This window comes from Abramis brama (genome assembly GCF_963993115.1).
Source record: "Abramis brama genome assembly, chromosome: 22".
Classification (NCBI taxonomy): domain Eukaryota; kingdom Metazoa; phylum Chordata; class Actinopteri; order Cypriniformes; family Leuciscidae; genus Abramis; species Abramis brama.
The window spans coordinates 8,223,328-8,250,555 of record NC_139984.1 but is presented as its reverse complement, the minus strand read 5'-3'; the positions used below and the strand labels follow the sequence as shown (position 1 = coordinate 8,250,555).

Genomic DNA, 27,228 nt, shown 5'->3' with positions numbered 1-27,228 from the left:
AGCAAGTAACACTGAATTAAACATCACGTTTAAGCAGAAAGACTGAAATATTATTTTCTTGTAAAACGTTCTCTACTAACCTTTGTTGTATTTGCTGCTTTGAAAAATTATTTTTACAGTGTAATATTAATCAGTAATTAAATATATAATTTAAGATAATTAACTAAAATAAAGTGTAACCCCACCTTTTATATTTCTTACTGGATTTCAGTTTCTGCAACTGCCAAATTAATTCCTTGATAACGAAATCTTACCTGGACTAAACCTATTATGCATAGATTATATATATATATATATATATATATATATATATATATATATATATATATATATTTCTAATGTTAATAAAATGTATCATGGATAAAATATAAACAGTGGATTTCAAGGTTAGGTCCATAAATCTAAACTAAAAAAACTAAAATCCACTCATTTATGAATGAATAGAAATTACATTTTTTTCAAATACTTCTGCTTTTGGCTATAATGTTACAGTCCGTAAGTCGTACTAATGCATTCACATTCTTTTAGAGGTACAATGAAAAACTTCAATGTTCCGGTCTGTATTGTTTATATTGCGGTTACAACCAAAACACTGTGTTTGTGGTCAAATAAAATCTGCGCATGTGTTTGCATGGAAGGCAGTGTGTTTAAATTGTTGACAGCCGTTCAATGGATTGAATGACCAGCACATCATCAGCTTAGCATAAGTAACGACTGACTGAACATAAATACTACGTTAAGGAGTACATGCCATGCCCTTTTCATCCTTTGATATGAGCCACTCTAAATCAGACGCTCAAGAATCAGTCGTTTTCAAACACGACTACGGTGATTCCTCAAGGTGTCAACATTCAACCACATACTTTCTCTCCGTATGCCATATGTTTAAAACAACGCTCATTTTCTTATACATTTATATTCTGTCTTATCGTTCAATTAATGCACGGTGAAATTTAGAAATCAGTATTTACAAAAAAAATGTATGCTTTATCCTAAAATATTCATAAAATATCAAAAGCATCATGCACTTTTCCTTAATTTTAAAAACATTTCATTCGTTATACAGTATTTGGATCAGACTGGCCGTTGCATGCTGGGTGGTCTTGATTTGTGTAATCAGCTTCTGTTGACAGGGGAGCGCCACGCATAAATATAGTACATTTCACACGTCTTTCAAAAACTGCTGTGTGAGAATCAAAATATGGGAGAATTAATTGCTTCATAAATATCCCTAAGGTGTTTCAACAAAGTATGTACAAATAGAAATGTTGCAAAGAACAAGTGACACATGAGTAGAACCTACTCCTAAATTAGTGTTGTTTAATATCATAGAGATGTTATTGTAGTTTTTATTAATATTTGTATTAGATTTAATGCTTATATTTTTCCATTTCAGTTAAAGTTTTAGTAATTTTGTTGTGCGTTTTTGTCATTTTTATAAGTTTTTGCTTTTTTTGTGAAAAATAAAATATAATTTTTATTAATTTTTATTTCAGTTTTAGTACATCAAATTAAACTAAATGAAAACGAGAAAAGTTTTTGCCGACTAGCTGAAATAAAATACGTTTAGGTTTTTATATTGTATTTATTTCAATTAATGTTTATTTTATTATATGTAATGACATTTTTTTTTTTTATTTTTTTTTTTAACCCTGTCCTAAATCTGTCCAATTTTAAACTGGTTTACATCCAACAAGAATATTAGTTAATATTCATACAATATTCATATTAATAAAGTTAATCTAAAATTAGGTTTCATTTATAAAACAGCAATGAAGCAGATACAAATAGTTAATTAAACTGAAAATATTAAAGAAACAGATAAATCATAGAAAAAAATACTAAAGAATAATTGAATGGAACAGTAAGAAAGACTAATATTGTCTTTAAACTTGATATCTGAACTTGAAAATAACCAGAGCACATTAACTAGACCAGACCTCAACATGGGTAGAAACTGAACTAGAAAAATACAAAAAAATATGAATATAGTCATGCAATATCACTATTGCTGATGCACATTTGAACATTCATATACATAGAACTGAATATTCTAGTTATAGAATAAAACAACAATCAACGCACATGACTGTTTCCCATCCCTGTGACCCAATCACAGACAGTTAATAGCGGCGCAATAATTTTTCCCCGAAAAAACTGAGCACAATAGCAAATGTAACATAACGGCTCTTACCGAGTGACATTAGCAGCCCGAGTCCTTTGGGATGCAGCAGATTTTGTTGCATTTATCACAGTCTGTGCACAATAGCACAGAAATCAGTAACAGTCTATAGTTCCGCAGACTAACAAGGAATCAAAGCTATGAAAAGATTTTGAATGTAGCTGAGCAAATAGGATTAAAGATGGCTAATTCCAAGAGGCTGGAGCACAGCATGCATTAAAGAGGAATTCTCTGGGGAAAGATAATCCCCATATGCGTTTTAACACACTTCACTGTCCCCTGCCCACCCCGTTCCCTCCCCTTCCTTACGGACAGTATCATAATCAGACACGCTTGGGCTGATAAAGACTCGAGCTCAAGTTGAACTGAGCAGAAGAACAAATGCATGATATGCTATTTAGCGCAGCCAAACCATGAAAAGTCATGGAGAACGATACCAGCTATGATATGGCCAACTGAGGCTTTACTGTGAAATCCTGTCCAATTATTTGATTTCACATGTTGTTACATTCCAGAGTGTGTCAGAATTCAGTGAGAGTATGTGCTGCATTCTCGGAGTCGCCACAAGGGGCGCTATAGCGAACATTACCCTGAACGATCTTTTGCTATGCTCAGTTTTCTCTTTAAGGTCAACTAGTGTCATCGCGAAACAACGGTTTAAAGACAATCTTGCCAGTGTTGCCAACTTAGTTGCTAGATTAGTGGCGTTTTTTTCAAAAAAGCGACTAGCGACAAATTTATAGCAAGTAGTCAGTCACTATATCATACTCTTTCCGCTGTCTGACTGAAAATATGTAAATTAAAACAGCTTTAATGGACATTCGGCTGTATATTATATTAAAATGCAGTATCTGAGAATGGATTAGGAGAGAAAACAGATGTAAAGTGCCGACAGTTGGCGCATTATGTCATCTAGCGACATCTAGAGACTTTTTGAGTAGGCTTTAGCTACTTTCCACTGAAAATAGTTGGCAGCACTGAATCTGGCAGCACAAGTTAGACATGCCAACCATTCACCCGTTTCAACTGCACATTTGCCAGCATTTCACGCCTTTAGTACAATTTTACAATAGTAGCATTTTTAAACGATTTTTTGTTATCCGATTATTATTTTGTGATGCAGGATGAGATTCATTTTGATCCCAATTTACAAGATATTGATTTTATTCACATATACTTTAATTGGGCATATTTCAGTTATAATGTTGAATAATTTAGCATAAATATATATGAGAAATAATTTTTCTGTGATATAAGGGCAGAGGTGGACAGTAACAAAGTACATTTACTTGAGTACTGTACTTAAGTACACTTTTTGAGTATCTGTACTTTACTTGAGTATTATTTTTTCTGGAAACTTTTTACTTTAACTTCACTACATTTGAAAGACAAATATCGTACTTTTTACTCCACTACAATCCTGCCAAGGTCCTTGAGTAGAAAGTAACATCAGTCAGTGGATGATTTTTATTGTGGGGTTGCATTTTGGTTGGAAATGAAAGTCGGGTTGACGTCAGAACCCGACGTCAGATTGACGTTGGATATTGATTGAAAATAAAAAGTCGGGTTGACGTCAGAACCCGACTGATGTTGGTTTCTGACGTCAACCCGATTTTCATTTTCAACCATAATACAACGTCTGTCCAACATTGGAGATCAACGTCAATCTGACATTGGATTCTGACATAAACCTGATTTTCATTTTCAACGTTGGGTTTGGTCTTCTAAATGTGACTTTTGTCACTTTTTTGGAGCACAGTAGCTTATAGATAACAGTAAGGCTAACATATTCATACTAAAAGCCAAAAAACTTTAAATAGGGCAATATTTGAGGGAACAGCCATTTGGGTGTCCGAAACCATTGTGGACGTTATTGAGTGACTTATTCAATCTCACATTCAATCCCACTACTGGAACTGTGTTCTAGAAATAAATTTGATATTGATATGAGGGCAGGTAGGCATAGATTCAGAGGCATACGGTACTTTAAGTATTACATACAACAATGCAACAATAATAAAACAATGCATTGACATTTACTTTTTACTTTTGATACTTAAGTATTTTTAAAAACGAGTACTTCTGTACTTTTACTTAAGTAAAAATAGGTCTTTACAACTTTTACTTGTAACGGAGTAATATTTGACCAGTAGTATCTGTACTTTTACTCAAGTAAGGAAGTTGTGTACTTCGTCCACCTCTGTATAAGGGCAGTGTTTCGAACTGATTCAAATCTTTTTTACATTTTCATTTAAAAAAAAATGCCTCAGAGAATTCGGAAATTGAGCTACGCTGGTCATGCTGTACATTTTAACTGGCACAAGTGAGTCATTTGTTTCATGAATCTGACTATACCGTTCACGTTTTATGTTTGTTTTTGCGTGCAGCCTGTAAGGATTTTTTATTGCATTGCATTAAATGCAGAGTTTGAATTCACTTCATAATCTCAGTTGCATTTTGAGACATTCTTAGCCGACATGCCAAGAAAGTGAAGCACCGATAATATTAACACAACATGCACTAAATCGTAAAAACACTGCCATTAAATCTTATCCCTAGAAAGCCTACTCTATCATATTTGATACACACATTTCTAAGGCCTCTAAATCATCAACATGCTCAAAACTTAAAAACCTGTCCTACATTCTTCTACATGATTGACAGTTTATGAGTAAAACGACTCTCTTCAGGTTGTAGTTCATGCATCTTTTTGCTGTAAAGCAAAAATGTAAGACTAACTTTTATATTGTTAGTAATATTTCAAGATTAAACTTTTTTCCAATGTTTATTTGTTCATCTCTCAATCATCGTTGTCTTGCATTGCATTATGTTTTAAAACTACTCAGCTAAACGTTTAAATGTCATCTTACTTAATGACATTTTATTGGGAGATATAGAGTGACAACTGATATTTTTATACGAGTAATCTGCTATAAAGTTGTTATAAAGATTTTATTGATTTACATTCCTAATTATCAGAATTTCATCTTCCTTCCTGGCCACAGAAATATCAGCAACTGAAGCAAACTGCATGTTTCTGCTCAGTTTGGGCCTCTGAATTAAATCATAGTTTCTTCCTCCTCGAGTTTGAGCTCCATATTCTCACGATATATCAAGCCTAATGCATCAAATACGACACAAAACATAAAAAAATATTACGACGATTAACCAGCGATTAATCACGATTAATTAACTTGCGTCCAAAATAAAAGTTTGTGTTATATATGTGTGTGTACTGTGTATAATTATTTTGCATATATAAATACACACATATACTGTATATATTTAAGAAAAAATTATTATTTACATATAAAACAAAATATTGTCTACAGTTTCAGTAAACGGTTACATTTGAAACACGTGACTGATGAACGAGTGTGATTGCGGTGGGTACCTTCAGCACCTCCACGGGCACCTGTGTGGCGCTGGGCGGGCCGGGGGGTGCGCTGACGTTGATGGCGGGGCTCTGGGTGACGTACGCTGAGCTCTGCCGCTCTCGCCGCTCTCGCCGCTCCTGCTCTTGGAGCTGCTCGCGCATCAGCTGCTGGCGGAGCAGGATCCGAGAGGTCACGGCCGACGAGCCCAGCGGGGGCTTACAGGAGCCATGCTGATGCTCAGAGGGATTACTGCAGGCAGACAGACACACAGACAGGGAGAGAGTTGAGGAGCGGGGCTCTGTAGAGGGACCGTGTTTGCTACACTAGGTGCTGGATAATTAAATTATTTAGAGATCCTGGTAGTTAATTAGGAAGCATAATTATTTGAACCACAGGGATCGAGTTGGATTGGAAAGCTAAGCTAAGCATCACTACTATACGGTTATGAGTTTGAACAAACCCCTAAGTATTAAACTTGCATAACTTAGACCACAAATGTTCTGCTGACATGATATACAAACGCATGCGGTTTGTTGAGGAGTTTTGGAATTATTATTGGACCTTTTTTTTACCCATAGTGGACAATAAAATCGGTGGAAAAATGCATTTCACTTCCACAAAAAAGAAACCACCTAGCAAACCTCCCACAACACCCTATAGGACACACTAACAATATTACACTTTAAAAGAATACTGTATACTTAAGCGTGAGCCGAGTGTAATGTTTTCAGACACTTAATTGTATATTTACTGCAATGAAATGAAAATGTATTATAGTTTAAATTTATAATAAACACAACTGGCTAATCTTTTGAGTGCTTTTTTGACCCACTTAAGTACGACTTTATGAAAGCTTGTTTCCGCCACTGAATAAAAAAATGAAAAACAGGTAATTGTGACTTTTTATCTCACAAACAAGTCCGAATTTTGAGATAAAAAATCATAATTATTCCATGGCGGAAACAAGCTTCAATACAACTTATGTACATCTTTATATATGCAATTTCATAATTACTTTTATTGTCTTTGAAATATGGTTTGAAAATGTACAGCCTAATGTACTGACAAGAATTTATGATAAACTAAAATATACTTAATTAATTAATTTATTTCAATATATATTACACATTTGTAAATGAAGTTGCAATTTAGTACAATTAACATATATCAACTTAATATAATATCAAATAACAAACTACAGTTAAAACTATAATCAAGTACTTTACATTTGATTCAGTGAGTTAGTCAAGCCATTAAAATAAGTGCACTTTAAAACATGACAAAAGATTAATAAAACATGATTTAAAATGTACTTTAAAACTTTTAATTTGACATTATTACAAACTAAGTTCACATTTAAAAGTGTACTTAAGTGTTAAGGAACACCATGAAAGTGGACTTTATATTATCTGCAAGTAAAATGTACTTTTAAGAGTTGAAGTGCACTACAAATGCACATTCAATACAATTAAGTTCACTTCTTTTAAGCAAGGGTATCACTGACATTTTCTCCACAAAATGAAAACACATTTTCTGGCCCTTTTATTCATAGTAGAAATTACAGAGAAAAGAGGAGGAAATGGAATTGGGAAATGATCCAAGATGGCTTCAAATATGTACCATGTTGGAACAAGCATGCTAACCGCTAGACTAAGGCTCCAAAAAGGTTTACATTTTACGGGCTTTTCGTCTTTAATTGGACACATGACTAAGGAGATTTGGTAACTTGCTATATAAAAACACAAAGCAAAAGATTTAAAAAAAAAATATGGCAGCAGAAAGAGCAGCATGAAACTAGCAAAAGATATCAGACACTGACAATATAACATAGTTGACGGCAGAATAACGAAAGTGACCGATCAGCATCAAATATAATTAGTTATAAACTTGAAGCATTTATAAGGCCTTAACTACCACCTCTAAGTCTAACAGTGTCCTTGTTAATACACGGAGAGTGGTTGATGTTTGTGGCATAATCACAGAACTGGGCCGGACCTTCCGGACGCTGATTCAATGCGACGACTCGCAACAACGACTCAAGCAAATCTCTCTCCCGAGAAAAACTAGATCTGAAGGTGAAAACCCATGTAATGCAACAAAACCAGGCTCTACTTCCTCTACATCAGCTGATGTTTTCAGTTTTGCGGCTGTTTATGTTTTCTTTCTCCCACAGCTTTTCTCCCACTATTTCGCCATCAGTTTCTTCTACAGTGCCCCACAGATCCCAGTCCAGCTGAGGAACTTACACAACGTGTTCCCTCACGCACTTTCAGTTCTCTTCGTGATTCAGTAGAGGAACTGCTGGCTCCAAACGCCGCACGTTTTTCCACCCAGAAACCCAGACGACGCGCTGTCGAGATGAGGCCTTCTCCTCGCCGCTGATCCTTTTGATGCGCCTCTGCCAAGCGGCCAGCCAATCCAGCTGTGCAGTAATCGCTCTAATTAGCTCGTCTGGCCCTGTCAAACGCTAGTCTACAGCACTTGCCTAGCACTGTGGTTTAAACATGTGTAATCTCACTGTCTACAACTTTACATTTCTGTTTCTGACCAGACATATTAAGGGCCGTTGTTCATGAAAGCAATGAAATGAAAATGTATTATAGTTAAAATTTATAATAAACACAACTGGCTAATCTTTTGAGTGCTTTTTTGACCCACTTAAGTACGACTTTATGAAAGCTTGTTTCCGCCACTGAATAAAAAAAAAATGAAAAACTGTGACTTTTTATCTCACAATTCAGAGAAAAAACTCTGAATTTTGAGATAAAAAGTCACAATTATTCCATGGCGGAAACAAGCTTCAATACAACTTATGTACATCTTTATATATGCAATTTCAAAATTACTTTTATTGTCTTTGAAATATGGTTAAAATGTACTGACAAGAATTTATGATAAACTAAAATATACTTTAATGTAATTTTCATTGTCATGTATTTCAATATATATATATTACACATTTGTATTTGATGAAGTTGCAATTTAGTACATTTAAAATATACCAACTTTAAATCTATTATCAAATAACACACTACAGTTAAAACTATAATCAAGTACTTTACATTTGATTCAGTAAGTTAGCACTGCAAGTATCATACATTTTTTTTATTTGAATCAAACTAAAAGCATTTGTTTTGCTTTTTTTTTTTTAAGAAGAAACTTATGAAAAAAAAAAAAATGCGAGGGAACACAAAGTTTGACAGGGGGACGCAAAAGCATTGGCTTATTATTTTCCCTCCCATCTCATATTTTTTCCACCACCACCTTATATCAAGAAAAATATAATAATATTAATCATTTTGATTTACAATTTTTACAACTGTAAAATTACAATACTAATATTGTAATATTACTTTTAAATGGTCTTAATTTTTTCTTTCAAATGTTAAACTACCAAACTTTTATTTGGATGTAAAACTAATGTTTTTGTGTCAGAATAGACGTCTTATGTCACAACTTACGTCTAATTTGACTTTTTCCAGTGCTTTTGGTCAATGGACATTTTCTAAAAAGTCGTATTTTCAATGTTTTGTCGACTGAACGATCAACACCACATTAACAAAAGCTCAACCCATTTACTTCAGTCCCTCACAGCTTCGATTGAATAATCAGTCACCCTGACTAAACTCCAAAACATATTTATACAATCAAACTTATGAAACAGTTACAAAAATTGGGGAAGACACATAAGAAGAAAGGAGAGAAAGAAGAAATGCAGGGACATTGATTCTGGGTCAGGAGTGGCAAACACGCGTGTTTTTGATGCATCATAGTTCCTCAGTTTAAAAACTGATCATGGTTTGTCTGGCACGACTGAATCATGACTACTGAATCAAAGGCGATGGACTTACTCACACATGACTAAACTGTTGTGGATCACTCTTAACACACTTTACTGATGGGACTTTAAAATTCGGTATTCTGTCTGTTTCTCTAATGATCATGCAAGTGCTAATTTGCTTTACTAAAGCCAACTTCATAAAACACATCAACCGATCAATGATCATGTTACTAGAGTTCAAAGTTATGAAACCTAATTATGCAATCTCTTTAACAAATCCTTCACATGATGGTCTTCCTCTTGTAGTAATTGAGACCAATAATGGACATGATTCCCTTTTAGCTTTTAATACATTAATTAGTCAGTGTAACAGGTGCATTGTTAAAAGCATATAAATAATAAACTTATTGAATAATCTTATTTTCGGATTTGAATCCACCAATTTATCTATCAATAAAAAAGAAAATATTAAAATGATGTGAAGTGCCTTTCATTGCAAAGAATTTAAATCCACTGTATTATTATACAATAACAACATTTGCTTGAAAATTTTTAACTCTACACAAAAGTTATGCGATCCACTTCGCATTGGCTTATAAAACTTTTGTATTCCCCTTAGAAACTTTGCTTTTGATCGAAAAACTTTTGTGTTCTTTCACAAATGCTTTGGATTTCCTTGCAAAACTTTATCGTTCCACCTAGAAACTTTGCATTACCGCGCAAAACCCTTTGCACTCTCGCGAATCATTGTTGTAGAATGCTGGTATGCCAGCTTTGCTTGGCATAATTTACACTCAACTTTATCATTGTTAATTTTTTTAACGAGTCCCACACGAAGCTTCTTGGTTGTTGCATGGTTGGTCGCAGAGTTAACGGTCACGAGGTCACGACAATGCTCTTCTTCTGTTGTTTGTTTACACTATGTACACAACAGATCGCGCAGTAGGGGGTCTCATTCATGTTAGCGACACCTTGTGTTCCCGACAGGAAAATACCCTGCTAGTTATGTAGATCACATTGGAATTGCGCGAAAATATAACAATATTCGAAAAAGCTATTTTATGATCGAATTTCGCACACAGTTCGACTATTCGAAGATCGCGACTCATCCCTAGTGAATACATTGGGATACAAAATATATTTTTTGACAGGGTCAGATTTTTACTATGTAATTTGGGGTGATGAAATGCCTATACATTAGGGGCCTAATGTACTTGTAGTAGCAGTTGATCCGTGATCCGTACGGACCAGCTGCCACACAGTTCGGCAAGCATGTGATTCGCAGATTAACTGCTAAATTTAACCATCATATAGTGAAAGTTTATAATTTGGACGTGTTTTGTCCTGCCAATTTACACATTCAAACAATTCAACTCGCGTGTTATCTTCACCCGAAGCGCGCGCAAGCAGAGAGAGAGAGAGAGAGAGAGAGAGAGAAAGAGAGAGAGAGAGAGAGAGAGAGAGAGAGAGTGTGAGAGAGAGAGAGAGAGAAAGAAAGAAAGAGAGAGAGAGAGAGAGAGAGAGAGAGAGAGAGAGAGAGAGAGAGAGAGAGAGAGAGAGAGAGAGAGAGAGAGAGAGAGAGAGAGAGAGAGAGAGGCGCTCAAACACCGAATTGATTCCTCTTTTGCATTTCCTTGCTCTTGAACGCACACATGCGCACAAAACTATATTAAAAAACTTAAATACCCGTCTCGGCAAGTATTCTCTCGGTTATGTCATAAGTGGACAGTTGAGAAAGAAACCATGTTTGTCAATTTTTTCGATATTGAAGAACTTCAAGTGAGCTTTAAGTAATAAGCAAAGTTACATTACAATGTTACATCCCCCCATATGATCATATGATGCTCATAAGTTTCTTCATATTGCGTTAGTAGCTGATAACACCATAAAAATTGCACTACGAGAGATCTCCATGTTTAGCCTGTTTTTGCACTTCCTGCTTTTCCCTGCTTGAGAGTTTCTGTCCAATGACTGGATGACCTTAGCACACGTGTGGTTTTGTTCACAAATTCTGGTTCACTGCAGAAAGGGCAGTGTGAAAGCGAACCACAACAAACAAACAAAAAATAAATCAACATTGTATTTGGCCCGGACCAAAGCAAGTGAACTAGCGGACTTTCCTGCTGTGAATACACCCTTACACTTTAAGCTTACACATACGACCAAAAGCCAGCACCACTTCCACACAACAGTCCTTATCAGTCCTAACGAAATCTCTGCAGCTGAACTGGCCACTCCAAGCACATTTTCTGCTGTCATTATAAAAAGAATGTGTGTGTGTGTCTGTGTGTGTTTGCAATGCTCGGGGTAATTTTCCATTTTGGTGTGTGCGGCATGAGTGGACCATCTCTGCTCCGATGTGTGTATGTGCGTCAGGAAAAACAATGAGTTCACAGTCTTATGTGGCCACACCCCCAGATTGCCCTGGCCAATCAGAGCTCTGCATCAGAAGGAGGCTGACCTCCTCCACTCACCTCAGAGCGCTGCCATGTGCTGTCTAAGTAGTGTATTCTGCTCATTTGAGGCCAGTCATGTCCCATGATACTATATACAAACAACACATGTCAAAAAGGAGATTTATATGATGCAGCAACAGCATTGCTTTCTGGGAAAGTCAAGTAATTATACTCTCAGCTGGCGCATACTCAAATGACAAAAGCAAAACTAATACTGATGACCAGAGATTTATATTAAAACACCATTTTTGTGTACTCTGATGCTCACCGCATGCTTATTCTATCCCGAAGTTACAGGACACACAGCACAGGGATATTTATAGTCACAGATTTATTTATACTACACCCAAACAAACTATCCATCCTATCCACCCCCCAAACACACACACACACACACACACACACACACACACTCCTCCACAGGTACTCACAAGCGGCTGCAATGGAAAACGCAGGGACTTTGCACTTGGACACCCAGAGCCTCCATCTTTATTCCCTGTGCTGAAGGTGCACTGCGCGCCCTTGGACAGCTCTGAGAGTCACGCTGGGCCGGCTGCGCTGGGAGCGTGTCAAAAGGGGAGGCACCAACAGCCAGCACACAGGGGCACACGGGGAGAGACACACACCAGCCCACAGCGCTAAACACACTACACTGCTGCACATGACGGCACAGGGAGTGTGAGGGTGAATCTCATCAAAACACTCAAGACAGAGTCAATGTCCAGACCATTAGGAGTTTTTTTTTTTGCACTGACATTGCATTTTTATATTTTCCCTCCAAATTATCATTAACATCATGCAAAAATATCTATATATATTTTAGATTTCATATAATTAATTAAATTAATATTATTAAAATAAAAAAATATGCATATCATGCTAGCATTTTCTTTTTTTGTACTTTTGTAAAGTCTTTAATTTTAATTTTAATAGTGACGTAACTCATTCCATTATAGTTATTTCTACTGTGATACATTAATATTGCTATAATACCATAATTTAAATGATAAAACATTCATGGTAACAAATCATGGTAGTTTTTGTTTTATTTTAATTTCTTTTTGTATTTTTTTCATTTAATTCCTAGAATTGATATATTATAATAGATATTTTCTACTGTAATAAATCATTTTATCTATATTAATACATTACTGTATTACTATTTACTAGCCATTCAGGTTTTTTTTATTGTAAATGTTTTATTATATAACATGAATGTATAAAATGATTTGATTTGGCATGCGTTACATAATACCCGGATAAACCTTTGTGTTCTTTCGCAAATGCTTTGCATTCACCCGACAAACTTTGGATTTGCTTGTGAAACTTCTGTGTTTTTGTTTTTGATTATATAATACCAGGAGAATAACCTTTGAAAATAATAGGAAATATATTTACAGTTTAAAATACTGAAATGTCAAAGTGTCTCAATACAAAATTACAAATTTTAATGAAGCAGGCCCAAGAAATTGCAAGCCAATTTCACAATTAATTACAAAGAAATAGCAAGTAATACATTTAATTATGAACATTTTTAAGTAGAAAGACTAAAATAGCATATTCTTGTAAAATATGCTTCAATAATCTTTGTTTTAATATCCAACTTTGAAAAAATCATTTTTTTTTTATATATATATTTCTTTTTGGTTTAGAGTAAAATATGGACATGTTTTCATGAGATTCACTACTAAACAACATGACCTGATGATATGTTAAAATCATTATAATGAGTAATAACATTATCATCATCAAAAGGATAACAAAACAATATCTCAGATCCTGGCCGTGTTTATACACCTCTGACAAAGCAGTCTTGTCATGTTTCTGAGGTTTTCTCTCTGAACACACGCATGCCCTGCACACTAGAGGGCGCTTTCTCGGTCACCTTCACAGTCACCTTCCCTGAGAGGCGCAGGTCATTCATTACAGGTGGTGCGGGAGGAGGGGAACAGGTGAAGCTGCCAACTCTCTGCACATTCACACATGCTCTCTCTCTCGCTCCGGGCAAACAGTGTTGTGTTAATTATAACAAAGCATGTTTGATGGCACGCTTTCCTTTCAAAGCTCGACGGGCCTCCACCACACACACACACACACACACACAGCATAAAGACGTGAGCAAGATTTTGGCTTATGTTCAGAATGTAATATTAGCATACTGCCAACTGCATATACTTGTGTATCTCCTCTGAAATGGCTTAAAAGTGTAAGAACCATCATTTGAACAAAGAATTATTGTTGAAAGAAAATTTCTAAATGTCTAATGAAAGAATTCTAAGTAAATGAAGTGAAAGGCATACTTTACTAATTTTCACTTATATATGCAACAACATACATTTTCCTAACTAAAACAAAAACTAAAACTAATAACAAATGTCATGAGGGGAATTTTTTGAGTGATGATCCTAATGACAATGTTGCTTAATTTTACATTAGCAAGAAAAATGAGTAAGAAAGAAATGAATGATTGATTGAAAATGATACCACAAATATGTACGCAAGTTATTTCAAAATGTTGTATGAACATTTAAAACATCCAGTTTTATAAATGTTTTTTCTTGGTTATGCGAACGTCAAGGAAACATTCCATGTTTAATTTTGCAAACATTAACTTTTGAATGTTCTCTGTTTAAAAACATTAAATGAACATCCCACTGAAAAAGTTCCATGAACAATGTATAAAGAATGTCTTTGCACTAACGTTATTAAAGACCATAACTATAAATAAACGTTCTATTAACGTTACCGTGAGAACGTTTGTTTGTAACTTTGAACATTGCCAAAGCATTAGCTAAAGTTCTGAGAACGTTCCCTGTTAGCCGAGTTAGCAGTACAATCAAATAAAGTGCCAAAATGTAGATGTTAAAAACGTGTATGTGTTAAAAGTAGTGTGTGTAGAGGAGCCTACTAGAATGCTATTCCAACATTTCCTTTGTTTCAGTGCTGCAAAAACAAAATGACTAAAAATAAATCTTTCCCACACAAATATAGTTTCTGCGAAAACGTAAAAAAGCCTTTGCTGTGTGTTGACAAGTGAAGCAAACGCTCTTTCCAGTAATGTCCACAGTCTGTTGTTAGCCATCACAGCTGACATATAGTGGGGCTCTTTGTTGTAATATTTACAGGATGGGTGGGGACCACTTCATTCGATTTCAACTCGTTGCCTCCTATTTCCATAATTAAGTTTTATTCATTCTCCTCACTTGTTTGCTGAGCTTGAACTCTCTCTTTTAGCTCAGGCTATAGCGAGGCCTAGACAACACTTGAGCTGAGAAAACACAACTAGTTTTGCTACTGGAAGAGATATTCATCATCCCTTGCATCGGATTGAAGTGTGCTATCCTAAGGTCCTAAGTAGACCTAACTTGAAATTTATTGACAGACACATTTTACATTTTCTACTGGAACTATAGGCCAGTCAATTCAACAAGTACAGGTTAAAGTGTCTGATTTCAATGTCCATTGCAAATATCTAAATTCAGATTGCCAATATAATGCTGATATACTGTACATAATGCAGAATGTGTACAACCCATTTTCGCTAGAACTTGATTTTAACCACAGGGCTTGCTGACCTCAGCCGAATAGCTGTTCAAGGAGTGGAGTTAGTCATCATATTTTGATTAAAGTTTACAATTGCAATTTTTAAAATATAATAATATAACGCGCGCAGATGAACTGTTCATAATAAGACCACAAGCATGTAAGAAAGTAAATTCCCCGTTATTGACAACATCTTCCGTCATTTACGAAACAACGCTTCGCCGGCGTTGATGGAAATTTCCGGTTTTCCGTGTTTTCACTGATTTATGGTAGGGGGCGCTATTATACATCCTCTAAAAGAGTAACTGAATCTCCTGATACAAACACATGTGAAGAAGAAGCCGAAACAAGCGATAGCATATGTGATTATATGCAAATGTATAATAATCATCAACATGTTACTGAATGAAATGTCGACCCAGGACGAGCGGGTGAAGGGTGTTGTTGGACTCGATCTACTCCATCTGTGTTTTGATTAGTGGTTGACCGATATATCGCCAAGGCCGATATATCGGCCGATATTTGCCATTTTTAAAATATCGGCATCGGCCGATAAGTTTTTCTGATTGGCCGATGTGTTGGAAGCGGGACTTTTATTTTGACGGCGCTCCAGACTTTTATTTTGACGGGCGGCGCTGAGAACACCAGCGCCTGAGAAGAGAACAGCAGCGTCTGATCACACAGCGCTCACTCACATTCTCCATCTTCATTAGTTCACGATCTCTGTCAGTCATATCTAGAACTTTGTTAGACAGAACTGGTAAACAAAGAAAGTAAATGGTAAGCGAAAAAGTAAAGTGTTTGCTTCTATATTATTTGTAACAGAAAAGGCAAACAATCAGGCTAAAATACTTTCTCATTTACCGTCAACATTCAGCAAATGCGCATCTACAGTACCAGTCAAAAGTTTGGAAACGTTACTATTTTTAATGTTTTTGAAAGAAGTCTCTTATGCTCATCAAGCCTGCAGTAAAAAAACAAAAAAAAACAGTAATATTATGAAATATTATTACAATTTAAAATAATGGTTCTCTTTTTTAATATACTTTAAAATGTAATTTATTTTTGTGATGCAAAGCTGAATTTTCATCAGCAAGTACTCCAGTCTTTGGTGTCTTATGATCCTTCAGAAATCATTCTAATATGCTGATTTATGATCAGTGTTGGAAACAGTTGTGCTGCTTAATATTTTTTATAACCTGAGATACTTTTTTCAGGATTATTTGATGAATAAAAAGTTAAAAAGAACTGTATTTATTTAGAATAGAAATCTTTTGTAACAATATACACTACCGTTCAAAAGTTTGGGAACAATAACTATTTTTTTTAAAAGAAATTAGTACTTTAATTCAACAAGAATGCGTTAAATTGATAAAAGGTGATGGTAACGATTTATATTGTTAGAAATGTTTTTATTTTGAATAAATGCTGTTTTTATGAATAAATGCTGTTAACGTTTTACTCATCAATGAATCCTGAAAAAAGTATTCCAAAAAAATATATTAAACAGCACAACTGTTTCCATCATTAATAATAACTGAGTATCAAATCATCATATTAGAATGATTTCTGAAGGATCATAAGACACCAAAGACTGGAGTACTTGCTGATGAAAATTCAGCTTTGCATCACAAAAATAAATTACATTTTAAAATATATTAAAAAAGAGAACCATTATTTTAAATTGTAATAATATTTCATAATATTACTGTTTTTTTTTTTTTTTTTTACTGCAGGCTTGATGAGCATAAGAGACTTCTTTCAAAAACATTAAAAATAGTAACGTTTCCAAACTTTTGACTGGTACTGTACATTTAAACAAATATCTGAATATCTAATAAACATTTAATTTTAATAATCATTTAATAATCATTTAATAAATTATTAACATTTAATAATCAATATATCGGCCATCCTGCTCTCTAAGACATCGGCATCGGCCTTCAAAAAAACAATATCGGTCGACCACTAGTTTTGATCATCGTTCTGAATCTGATCCAGACAGTCTTTGACAAAAACATGATTTTCTCATCTTTTTGCTCAAAATTTTACTTCTTTTATGAATCTTACCCACAAAAATAATGCATGAAGCGAGAATAAAACCTTGTTGTTGTTTAAAAATTTAACTTTAAACTTCAGGTAGAAACATTTTAGTTTGTTAATGATAACAACACTGAATCAGATATTGCTGACATCAAACATTACAATATAACTTATCAAAAAAATTAACTAAAATTAACTATTAAAAACGATTTAAGTCGAACCAGAATAACTACTGGATCAATGAAATAATTGTTGGTCTGTCAGTACTGCAAAGCTTCAGGAAATTTCCAAAGGTTCACAAACTAAAAACATGAAATTCAAATGTGCTGCGAGAACAAAGCTGAACCGAAAGGTTTCATCAAGCACGTTAGCATTTAAGATCTCTAATGGGAATGGGCATGATATTTTCTCTGAAGCAAACACAAACATCTCTTTGTTGTGCTAATCATCTCAGATCTCTAACAAAACAGACGTTTATTCAGTATAAAAGAGAGAATTCCTACTGTACCTCCTGGCTTGTGTCATTCACCCGAGGTCTTCTTTACTCCAGTTATGTTCACACTGACACCGTTAACACTGCATTTATGCTTCAAAGCTAATGATAATGACATGACTCAATCTACTCTTCTCTGTATTTATGATCACTCACTCAACTTTTATCAACTCTGCTGGAAACACTGACACACTCACACTTCACAGAATAAGGTGACGACTAGGGAACATTTTGGGTAACGCAAAGATTGTATCTGATTTACAGCATTGCTCTGCATTGATTCATTCATGCGTCATCTATTGTTTCAAGCCTCTGCTACTGAGTGTTTTAAAGCATTATGAAGATAAGTTATTTTTTGGAATAATTTACAATAATTATCACCACAAAATAATTAAAACAAATACATTTATGCAGAAAGATTCTCTCAAAGTTATGAACAAACGTTCTTCCAGTAACGTTAATATAATGTTCGTTCGGAGTGATCTGGTCTTTAATAATGTTCTCAAAACATTAGCACAAAACATTATTTATTAATCGCTCATGGAATTATAATTTTGTTTTTTCTAAAACATTTTATTTGGACGTTTTTCCAACATTTTTTAAATGTTACTACTTGTTACGGAACGTTCAGAGAACATTCAAAAGTAACATTACCATGTTTGCAAAATAACATTTGTTTAACCAAAAAAAAAAAAAAAAAAATTTTTTAAACCTTTAAAATATTTAATGTTTTGAACATTCAGAGAACATCCATGTTTTCATAACTTAATGGGAACGTTAGCAGAATACCTTTTTTATCTGACATAACATATACAAACAACTTGATTGGAAATGTTGTTCTAGGTCACATTTAACAGCTGGACGTGGCCTGAGAAACTCCATACAATACAACATACAACACCAGTTAATTGTCCTATTACACTGCAAAATATACTTTTCTGAAACGATAATTTGTATGTTTTCCAGTCAATAAAGAAAACTAGCATTCAGTCATGTTGTTGTATACTGTATATTAAATGAATTCACAACAGAACATACGAAAAGGCCAGCACAAACAGATATCTATATTATATGACCACAATAAGGCTCAAAGAAGAAATGTGCAATAAGTTGTTTACATCATGCTAAAGGCTCTAGTAAAGGTTTTCAGTCTCCAATGTTCTCCGTGTCCCATAACCCTGATGAAACAACACTGATTTCACAACCGAAGAGCTCGAAGTGCTGCATCTCACACCAAAAAAAAAAAAAACACTGGACAAAGATTGTATCTTGAATGAAGACTATTTTTATGTTTTCTAGTTTTATCTAAACAAGTCTTAATATCTTCTGTAATTTGCTTTGAGTAAATTCATCCTGTTTTAAGAACTTTTACTGGAAAACATGTGCAGCTCACTTACTATATCCAGTTGGTGGTCATGAATACTGTATGCTGTAGACTTGAACTATCTTCTGCTTCCTGTATTTAGTGGAATATGTTACATCTTACACTGACTCAGGAGTCTGCTCAGCCGGTTTCTAGGCATTTATGCTTACTAAGGTTTTAAAGTTACACTACCGTTCAAAAGTTTGTGGTTGGGAAGATTTTCTAATGTTATAAATAAAAAAGCCTCTACATCTAGTATAAATAAAGTCTCTAAAGCTCACAAAGGCTTGCACCAATGAGGTTCATTCTCGTGTTACGCAGCATGTTTGAGCTTCTGCAAGAACCAATGAGGTTCATTCTCGTGTTACGCAACACGTCTGAGCTTCTGCAAGAACCAATGAGGTTCATTCTCGTGTTACGCAACACGTTTGAGCTTCCGCAAGAACCAATGAGGTTCATTCTCGTGTTACGCAACACGTTTGAGCTTCCGCAAGAACCAATGAGGTTCATTCTCGTGTTACGCAACACGTTTGAGCTTCCGCAAGAACCAATGAGGTTCATTCTCGTGTTACGCAACACGTCTGAGCTTCATCAAGAACCAATGAGGTTCATTCTCGTGTTACGCAGCACGTTTGAGCTTCATCAAGAACCAATGAGGTTCATTCTCGTGTTACGCAACACGTTTGAGCTTCCGCAAGAACCAATGAGGTTCATTCTCGTGTTACGCAACACGTTTGAGCTTCCGCAAGAACCAATGAGGTTCATTCTCGTGTTACGCAACACGTTTGAGCTTCCGCAAGAACCAATGAGGTTCATTCTCGTGTTACGCAACACGTCTGAGCTTCATCAAGAACCAATGAGGTTCATTCTCGTGTTACGCAGCACGTTTGAGCTTCATCAAGAACCAATGAGGTTCATTCTCGTGTTACGCAACACGTCTGAGCTTCATCAAGAACCAATGAGGTTCATTCTCGTGTTACGCAACACATTTGAGCTTCCGCAAGAACCAATGAGGTTCATTCTCGTGTTACGCAACACGTTTGAGCTTCCGCAAGAACCAATGAGGTTCATTCTCGTGTTACGCAACACGTTTGAGCTTCCGCAAGAACCAATGAGGTTCATTCTCGTGTTACGCAACACGTTTGAGCTTCCGCAAGAACCAATGAGGTTCATTCTCGTGTTACGCAACACGTTTGAGCTTCCGCAAGAACCAATGAGGTTCATTCTCGTGTTACGCAACACATTTGAGCTTCCGCAAGAACCAATGAGGTTCATTCTCGTGTTACGCAACACATTTGAGCTTCCGCAAGAACCAATGAGGTTCATTCTCGTGTTACGCAACACGTTTGAGCTTCCGCAAGAACCAATGAGGTTCATTCTCGTGTTACGCAACACGTTTGAGCTTCCGCAAGAACCAATGAGGTTCATTCTCGTGTTACGCAACACATTTGAGCTTCCGCAAGAACCAATGAGGTTCATTCTCGTGTTACGCAACACGTTTGAGCTTCCGCAAGAACCAATGAGGTTCATTCTCGTGTTACGCAACACGTCTGAGCTTCATCAAGAACCAATGAGGTTCATTCTCGTGTTACGCAACACGTTTGAGCTTCCGCAAGAACCAATGAGGTTCATTCTCGTGTTACGCAACACGTCTGAGCTTCATCAAGAACCAATGAGGTTCATTCTCGTGTTACGCAACACGTCTGAGCTTCATCAAGAACCAATGAGGTTCATTCTCGTGTTACGCAACACGTCTGAGCTTCATCAAGAACCAATGAGGTTCATTCTCGTGTTACGCATCACGTTTGAGCTTCATCAAGAACCAATGAGGTTCATTCTCGTGTTACGCATCACGTTTGAGCTTCAGCAAGAACCAATGAGGTTCATTCTCGTGTTACGCAGCACGTTTGAGATTCAGCAAGAACCAATGAGGTTCATTAACGTGTTACGCAGCACGTTTGAGCTTCAGCAAGAACCAATGAGGTTCATTCTCGTGTTACGCAGCACGTTTGAGCTTCAGCAAGAACCAATGAGGTTCATTAACGTGTTACGCAGCACGTTTGAGCTTCAGCAAGAACCAATGAGGTTCATTAACGTGTTACGCAGCACGTTTGAGCTTCAGCAAGAACCAATGAGGTTCATTAACGTGTTACGCAGCACGTCTGAGCATCAGCAAGAACCAATGAGGTTCATTAACGTGTTACGCAGCACGTTTGAGCTTCAGCAAGAACCAATGAGGTTCATTAACGTGTTACGCATCACGTTTGAGCTTCAGCAAGAACCAATGAGGTTCATTAACGTGTTACGCATCACGTTTGAGCTTCATCAAGAACCAATGAGGTTCATTCTCGTGTTACGCATCACGTTTGAGCTTCAGCAAGAACCAATGAGGTTCATTCTCGTGTTACGCAGCACGTTTGAGATTCAGCAAGAACCAATGAGGTTCATTAACGTGTTACGCAGCACGTTTGAGCTTCAGCAAGAACCAATGAGGTTCATTAACGTGTTACGCAGCACGTTTGAGCTTCAGCAAGAACCAATGAGGTTCATTCTCGTGTTACGCATCACGTTTGAGCTTCAGCAAGAACCAATGAGGTTAATTCTCTTGTTACGCAGCACGTTTCAGCTTCAGCAAGAACCAATGAGGTTCATTCTCGTGTTACGCAGCACGTTTGAGCTTCAGCAAGAACCAATGAGGTTCATTCTCGTGTTACGCAGCACGTTTGAGCTTCAGCAAGAACCAATGAGGTTCATTAACGTGTTACGCAGCACATTTGAGCTTCAGCAAGAACCAATGAGGTTCATTAACGTGTTACGCAGCACATTTGAGCTTCAGCAAGAACCAATGAGGTTCATTCTCGTGTTACGCAGCACCTTTGAGCTTCAGCAAGAACCAATGAGGTTCATTAACGTGTTACGCAGCACCTTTGAGCTTCAGCAAGAACCAATGAGGTTCATTCTCGTGTTACGCATCACCTTTGAGCTTCAGCAAGAACCAATGAGGTTCATTCTCGTGTTACGCATCACCTTTGAGCTTCAGCAAGAACCAATGAGGTTCATTCTCGTGTTACGCATCACCTTTGAGCTTCAGCAAGAACCAATGAGGTTCGTTCTCGTGTTACGCATCACCTTTGAGCTTCAGCAAGAACCAATGAGGTTCATTCTCGTGTTACGCAGCACCTTTGAGCTTCATCAAGAACCAATGAGGTTCGTTCTCGTGTTACGCATCACCTTTGAGCTTCAGCAAGAACCAATGAGGTTCATTCTCGTGTTACGCATCACCTTTGAGCTTCAGCAAGAACCAATGAGGTTCATTAACGTATTACGCAGCACGTTTGAGCTTCATCAAGAACCAATGAGGTTCGTTCTCGTGTTACGCATCACCTTTGAGCTTCAGCAAGAACCAATGAGGTTCGTTCTCGTGTTACACATCACCTTTGAGCTTCAGCAAGAACCAATGAGGTTCGTTCTCGTGTTACGCAGCACCTTTGAGCTTCAGCAAGAACCAATGAGGTTCATTCTCGTGTTACGCATCACCTTTGAGCTTCAGCAAGAACCAATGAGGTTAATTCTCGTGTTACGCAGCACGTTTGAGCTTCTGCAAGAACCAATGAGGTTCATTCTCGTTTTACGCAACACATTTGAGCTGATTTCCAAAAATCAGGTTTAAAAAACAAACAAACTGCATTTATTTGAAATAAAAGTATTTTATTACATTATAAATGTCTTTGCTGTCACTTTTGATCAATTTAATGCATCCTTGCTGAAAAAAAGTATTTTTTAAAATCTTAATCTTAATCTTTTTTTGGGAGTTTTGGGAGGGTCAAAGAAAAACAAAACAGGAACTTTTGAAATCTGACTAAGGAGTTGTGTTGATGACCACCTAAAAATACACTCCACCGTTCCGGTGTGTTGCGTCAAACTCCCAACCAGAGTGGCCTTGTAATCGACAAAACTATGAAAAAATCTAACCACCCTTGCACGTCCTTATCTGTTATTATGCAATGAATCAACCGCTGAGAACAATCATCTTCCGTCTCTGCCCTTATAAGAGGAGAAGTATCTGTTGAACGCCTCATCATAATAAAAAAAAAATGGTTCATGAATGAAAATAGGAGTTTCAAGGAAAGAGAGGATTGTGAGGAGCGTTGGACTTCATCCAGTGAGCAAGTCAAGGATGTGAGGATGTTCTCAATGACAGTCAGCATGGTACATGCAAACACCTGTTCCTGCCATCAATATTAAGAAAGCAAAACTACACCAGTCAGAAATGCCAATGGCTACAGGAGGCAATTCATGCCAGGGCTTTTAAAGGGTTAGTTCACCCCAAAATTAAAATTCTGTCATTAATTACTCACCCTGATGTCGTCCCAAACCCGTAAGACTTTTGTTCATCTTCGGAACACAAATTAAGATCTTTTTGATGAAATCTGAGAGCTTTCTGACCCATCCAGATAGCTACACAACTACCACTTTCAAGGCCCAGAAAGGTAGTAAAGACATCGTTAAAATAGTCCATGTGACTACAGTGGTTCAACCTTAATGTTATGAAGCGACGAGAATACCTTTTATGCACAAAAAAAAAATATATATTATATATATATATATATATATATATATATATATATATATATATATATATATTATATATATATATAAAATGACTTTATTGAAGAATTTCTTCTCATTCGTGTCAGTATCTCACGCTGTTCACTTACACAGTGCAGTACTTTTTTAAATCAGAACGCCGGCTAAAAACGGCGTCATAAACTTGCCCTAAATTCAACACGGGAGAGATTTTCTTTATGCACATGAGTTGCAATCTGACACGTTTTTCCGCCCTCATCGGCTGTTTTTAAACAATCGGGCGATAGTGAAAATAATGAAAATAATTATTGGCTGATACTTCGGTCTCTAATAATAATAATAACAACAACAATTATTACTATTATTAAATAAAAATAGAAAATAGAAAAATAAAAACGAATTCATAAATATTACAATTGTAATATTTCACTGTAGAAATAAAAAATACTTTAAGTACTCATACTTAAGAAATAAGAACTCATACTTAAGAAAAATTATATAATAATTATTTTATGTTACATTGCAACTGTAAAACATTAGCAGAAACTATGGCTGAATGATTTGGGGAAAAGTCTAATTGTGATTTTTCTGATTAAAAAGAAATTTAAAGTGTGATTTAAAATGCGATTAAAAAAATAATAATTCTGTGCATGTTTTGTAGGCCATTGTAATTATGTATCAATCTGGCTCTAAAACAATAATAACAACAAAAATAAATAAAATATGAATTCTAAATAAGAACAAATATATTTTTTATTACAATTGAAATATTTCATTGTGAAATTAAAAAAATTTAATATTTAAGAAAATAATAGTTATAATAACTTTTATTTTACTTTACAACTGTGAATTTAATTTTCAATTATTTAAATGTAATATAGTTAATGCAACATGTATTCTCGGGCCTCGAGAATCAAAACAAGTTTGCATTTTGGGCCTTTGTAGTAAAAAGTTTGGGACCCTCAGTGGTAGAAAAAGACGCTATAATGCCTGATACAACGGCACTTGCAGCAGTATTAAACATGCATCAAGTATTATGAATTGTGCTAAAACATTTCAAGCACAGTCATTGACACATAAATGCAAGCTTGAATAGCAAGAACAGCTTTTGACGTTTATTTATTCATTTATTTCCACGACTTTTCAGTGGATTTTCAGTGGATCATGATTTCGTATTCACAAAAAGCTATTTCTTGCCTGAAAATCACAAAAATCCCTGATATTGTTTTTTCATGATCATGAGAACCCTATAAAAACACATTTCCAAACAAATGCTAAATAACTGAACTTTAGTGTAAAATTTTGCATATTGTGATCCAACACCAGTTATTACACTCAATACCAAAATAACCCCCAAAATCCATGCGCTGCATCTGAGGTATTAGCCTGCACTTCTAAATTTATGTTGTTAATTTTCACCTCACGGCGGCCCGAGCGTCTGCCTCGTCTAAATTAAGATCTCTCCGTCTGCCAATGAAGCTTCACGGATCTCTGTCACGGTGAAACAGTCTAGTGCTAAAGCTTCAGTGTGTGTCTGCATGTGCACATACTGTATATCAAAATCACATCAGCTAACAGTTCACACACTGAGTTCACTGCAGTCGCACAAGCATGTGTGAACAAGAGCAAAGCATGACATCTAATTCAGTTCAGAATTCATATAGAAGTTGATAGAAAGCAGCTCGGATCTTGTTGCGATCTCTGATCCGTTTAAACGTTTGCCTGAATGTGATCAGCTAAGCAGCATTTAAGTCAATATACAATACTTTGTCTGTTAAACCTCTTACATCCTTGTCTCAGTTCTCACTGTAAATTCATTTCAGTGGCTTTTCTTCACGCTGCAGATTGAAATATAACAAAATAAAAGAAATAAGCATCCGGTACACCTGTCACTTATAACTGCCCATATAATGATAATTTATTATAAACTTTTTATTTTATTTTTAGATTTCATAAATACACAGTCTGCTATGAAAGTGTTCTCATTTCAAGATCTCATACGAAACTCTCTGCTGGGAGCACTTTACACAACAACTTCCATTACGTTATATAATGCAGATCATTACACAATTATTTTAGTTGCAAAGGCTTGAAACTTTGATCCAAATATGTTCATATAGGTGAGACCGGGGCTAGTTGTCACAGGATTTCAGTATTCACTAGTTCAGTAACTAAAAGGTTTTGTGTCAAAAGTATAAATGCACAATTTTTGTTTGTTTTTTGTTTTGTTTTTCTCTCTAAGTTTTATATGTTGGATTCAGACACAGTTCAAAAAAAAATTTTTTTTTTTTTTTTATCCTTCAAACAAAAAAATCCAGTATCATCTTATTTTGCAATAGGTGTTGGTAACAAGTGAAAACACACACACACACACACACACACACACACACACACTTGCTGTCTGGGTATTTGCTGTTTTCACTCATTGTTTTGTGTTTCAAAATTACTATTTCAGTTTTGCTGCAAGGCATACACTGCTATTAACTATTAAATTAACTTCCATAAATAATCCACCCTGAAATATTCCCTGGAATAAAAACTAGCCTCGGGAAGAACTAACGTTAGCCTACTGATCTGCATTGCATAATGGTTTGAAAGTCATTAGAAAGTGTTACCCAAAGTTCATTGCACATATTTAAACAGTTTCACCAGTGATATCTTCATACACAGAGTAAATATTTGATGATGATGCTGTATCCTAAGGCGTTGTCTACTGTAACACACCATATACGCGGCACGAAACGCGACGCGACTACATCGCGGCTGTAAATCCTGTCGCGTCGCGTCGCTTGCAGCGTGGATGGAGTGAGCGCAGCTGATTCTCATTAGAAGGACTAATAGAATAAATAATAAAGCGGTTAAAACAAATAGACAGTCTTCTCTGAGCAAACCAGACTTTGTAAAGCATGCATTAGAGAATCTGCATTATTTCAGAAGCTGTCAAACGCTCCATTCACAGACCTGTTTTTCAGCGGCTGACTCTTCAGCTCGTAATACGTTTTAGGCTCTTCGTGAAATTCATCTTCGACTTCAAAGTCGGCCACGATCCCCGATTCCGACTGCATTTTCAAAGTTGTCAACTTTCGTCCGCTCCCAGGTGGAAAATAATACGTCAGTTCAGAGCCGTGCTTTCAGACGCACGAAGTGCCACTGCCAGCCACCGTGATGTCAAGCTGTCAGTCACTCAGAGTCAGTCCCTCGCGCGCTCCAGTAGTCCGCTAGTCGCGCTCTGTAGTCCGTTAACTGACTCGACTGGTTAACTGCGAATACGGCCAGATTAAGCGTGGAACTACATATCCCAGGAATAAAGAGTCGACGACAGCCTTGTGTCAGCATCTTTTCATTGGCTGGCGCGCGAAAAGGGGGCGTTACCCTTACTGCAACGTAAATATTTTTTTTAATA

The 27,228-nt window shown here is 36.0% G+C and overlaps 1 protein-coding gene across 3 annotated transcripts in view; it reads right to left on the bottom strand.

Moving 5' to 3' along the window:
- Nucleotides 1-27,007, bottom strand: part of mitfb (melanocyte inducing transcription factor b) — a 50,804-nt gene extending 23,797 nt beyond the window's left edge. Inside the window, exons 1-2 of one of the 3 annotated variants that reach the window (XM_084098981.1) lie at nt 26,787-27,007; nt 5,577-5,808 (exon numbers count right to left, since the gene is read on the bottom strand). In XM_084098981.1, coding sequence (XP_083955107.1) covers nt 5,577-5,808; nt 26,787-26,890 — 336 coding nt within the window. In that variant the 5' untranslated portion in view covers nt 26,891-27,007. Of the gene's footprint in view, nt 1-5,576; nt 5,809-12,227; nt 12,395-26,786 lie in introns of those variants that run through there. The other 2 variants (XM_084098983.1, XM_084098982.1) reach the window with 2 other exon arrangements.
- Between the last annotated feature and the right edge of the window lie 221 nt (nt 27,008-27,228).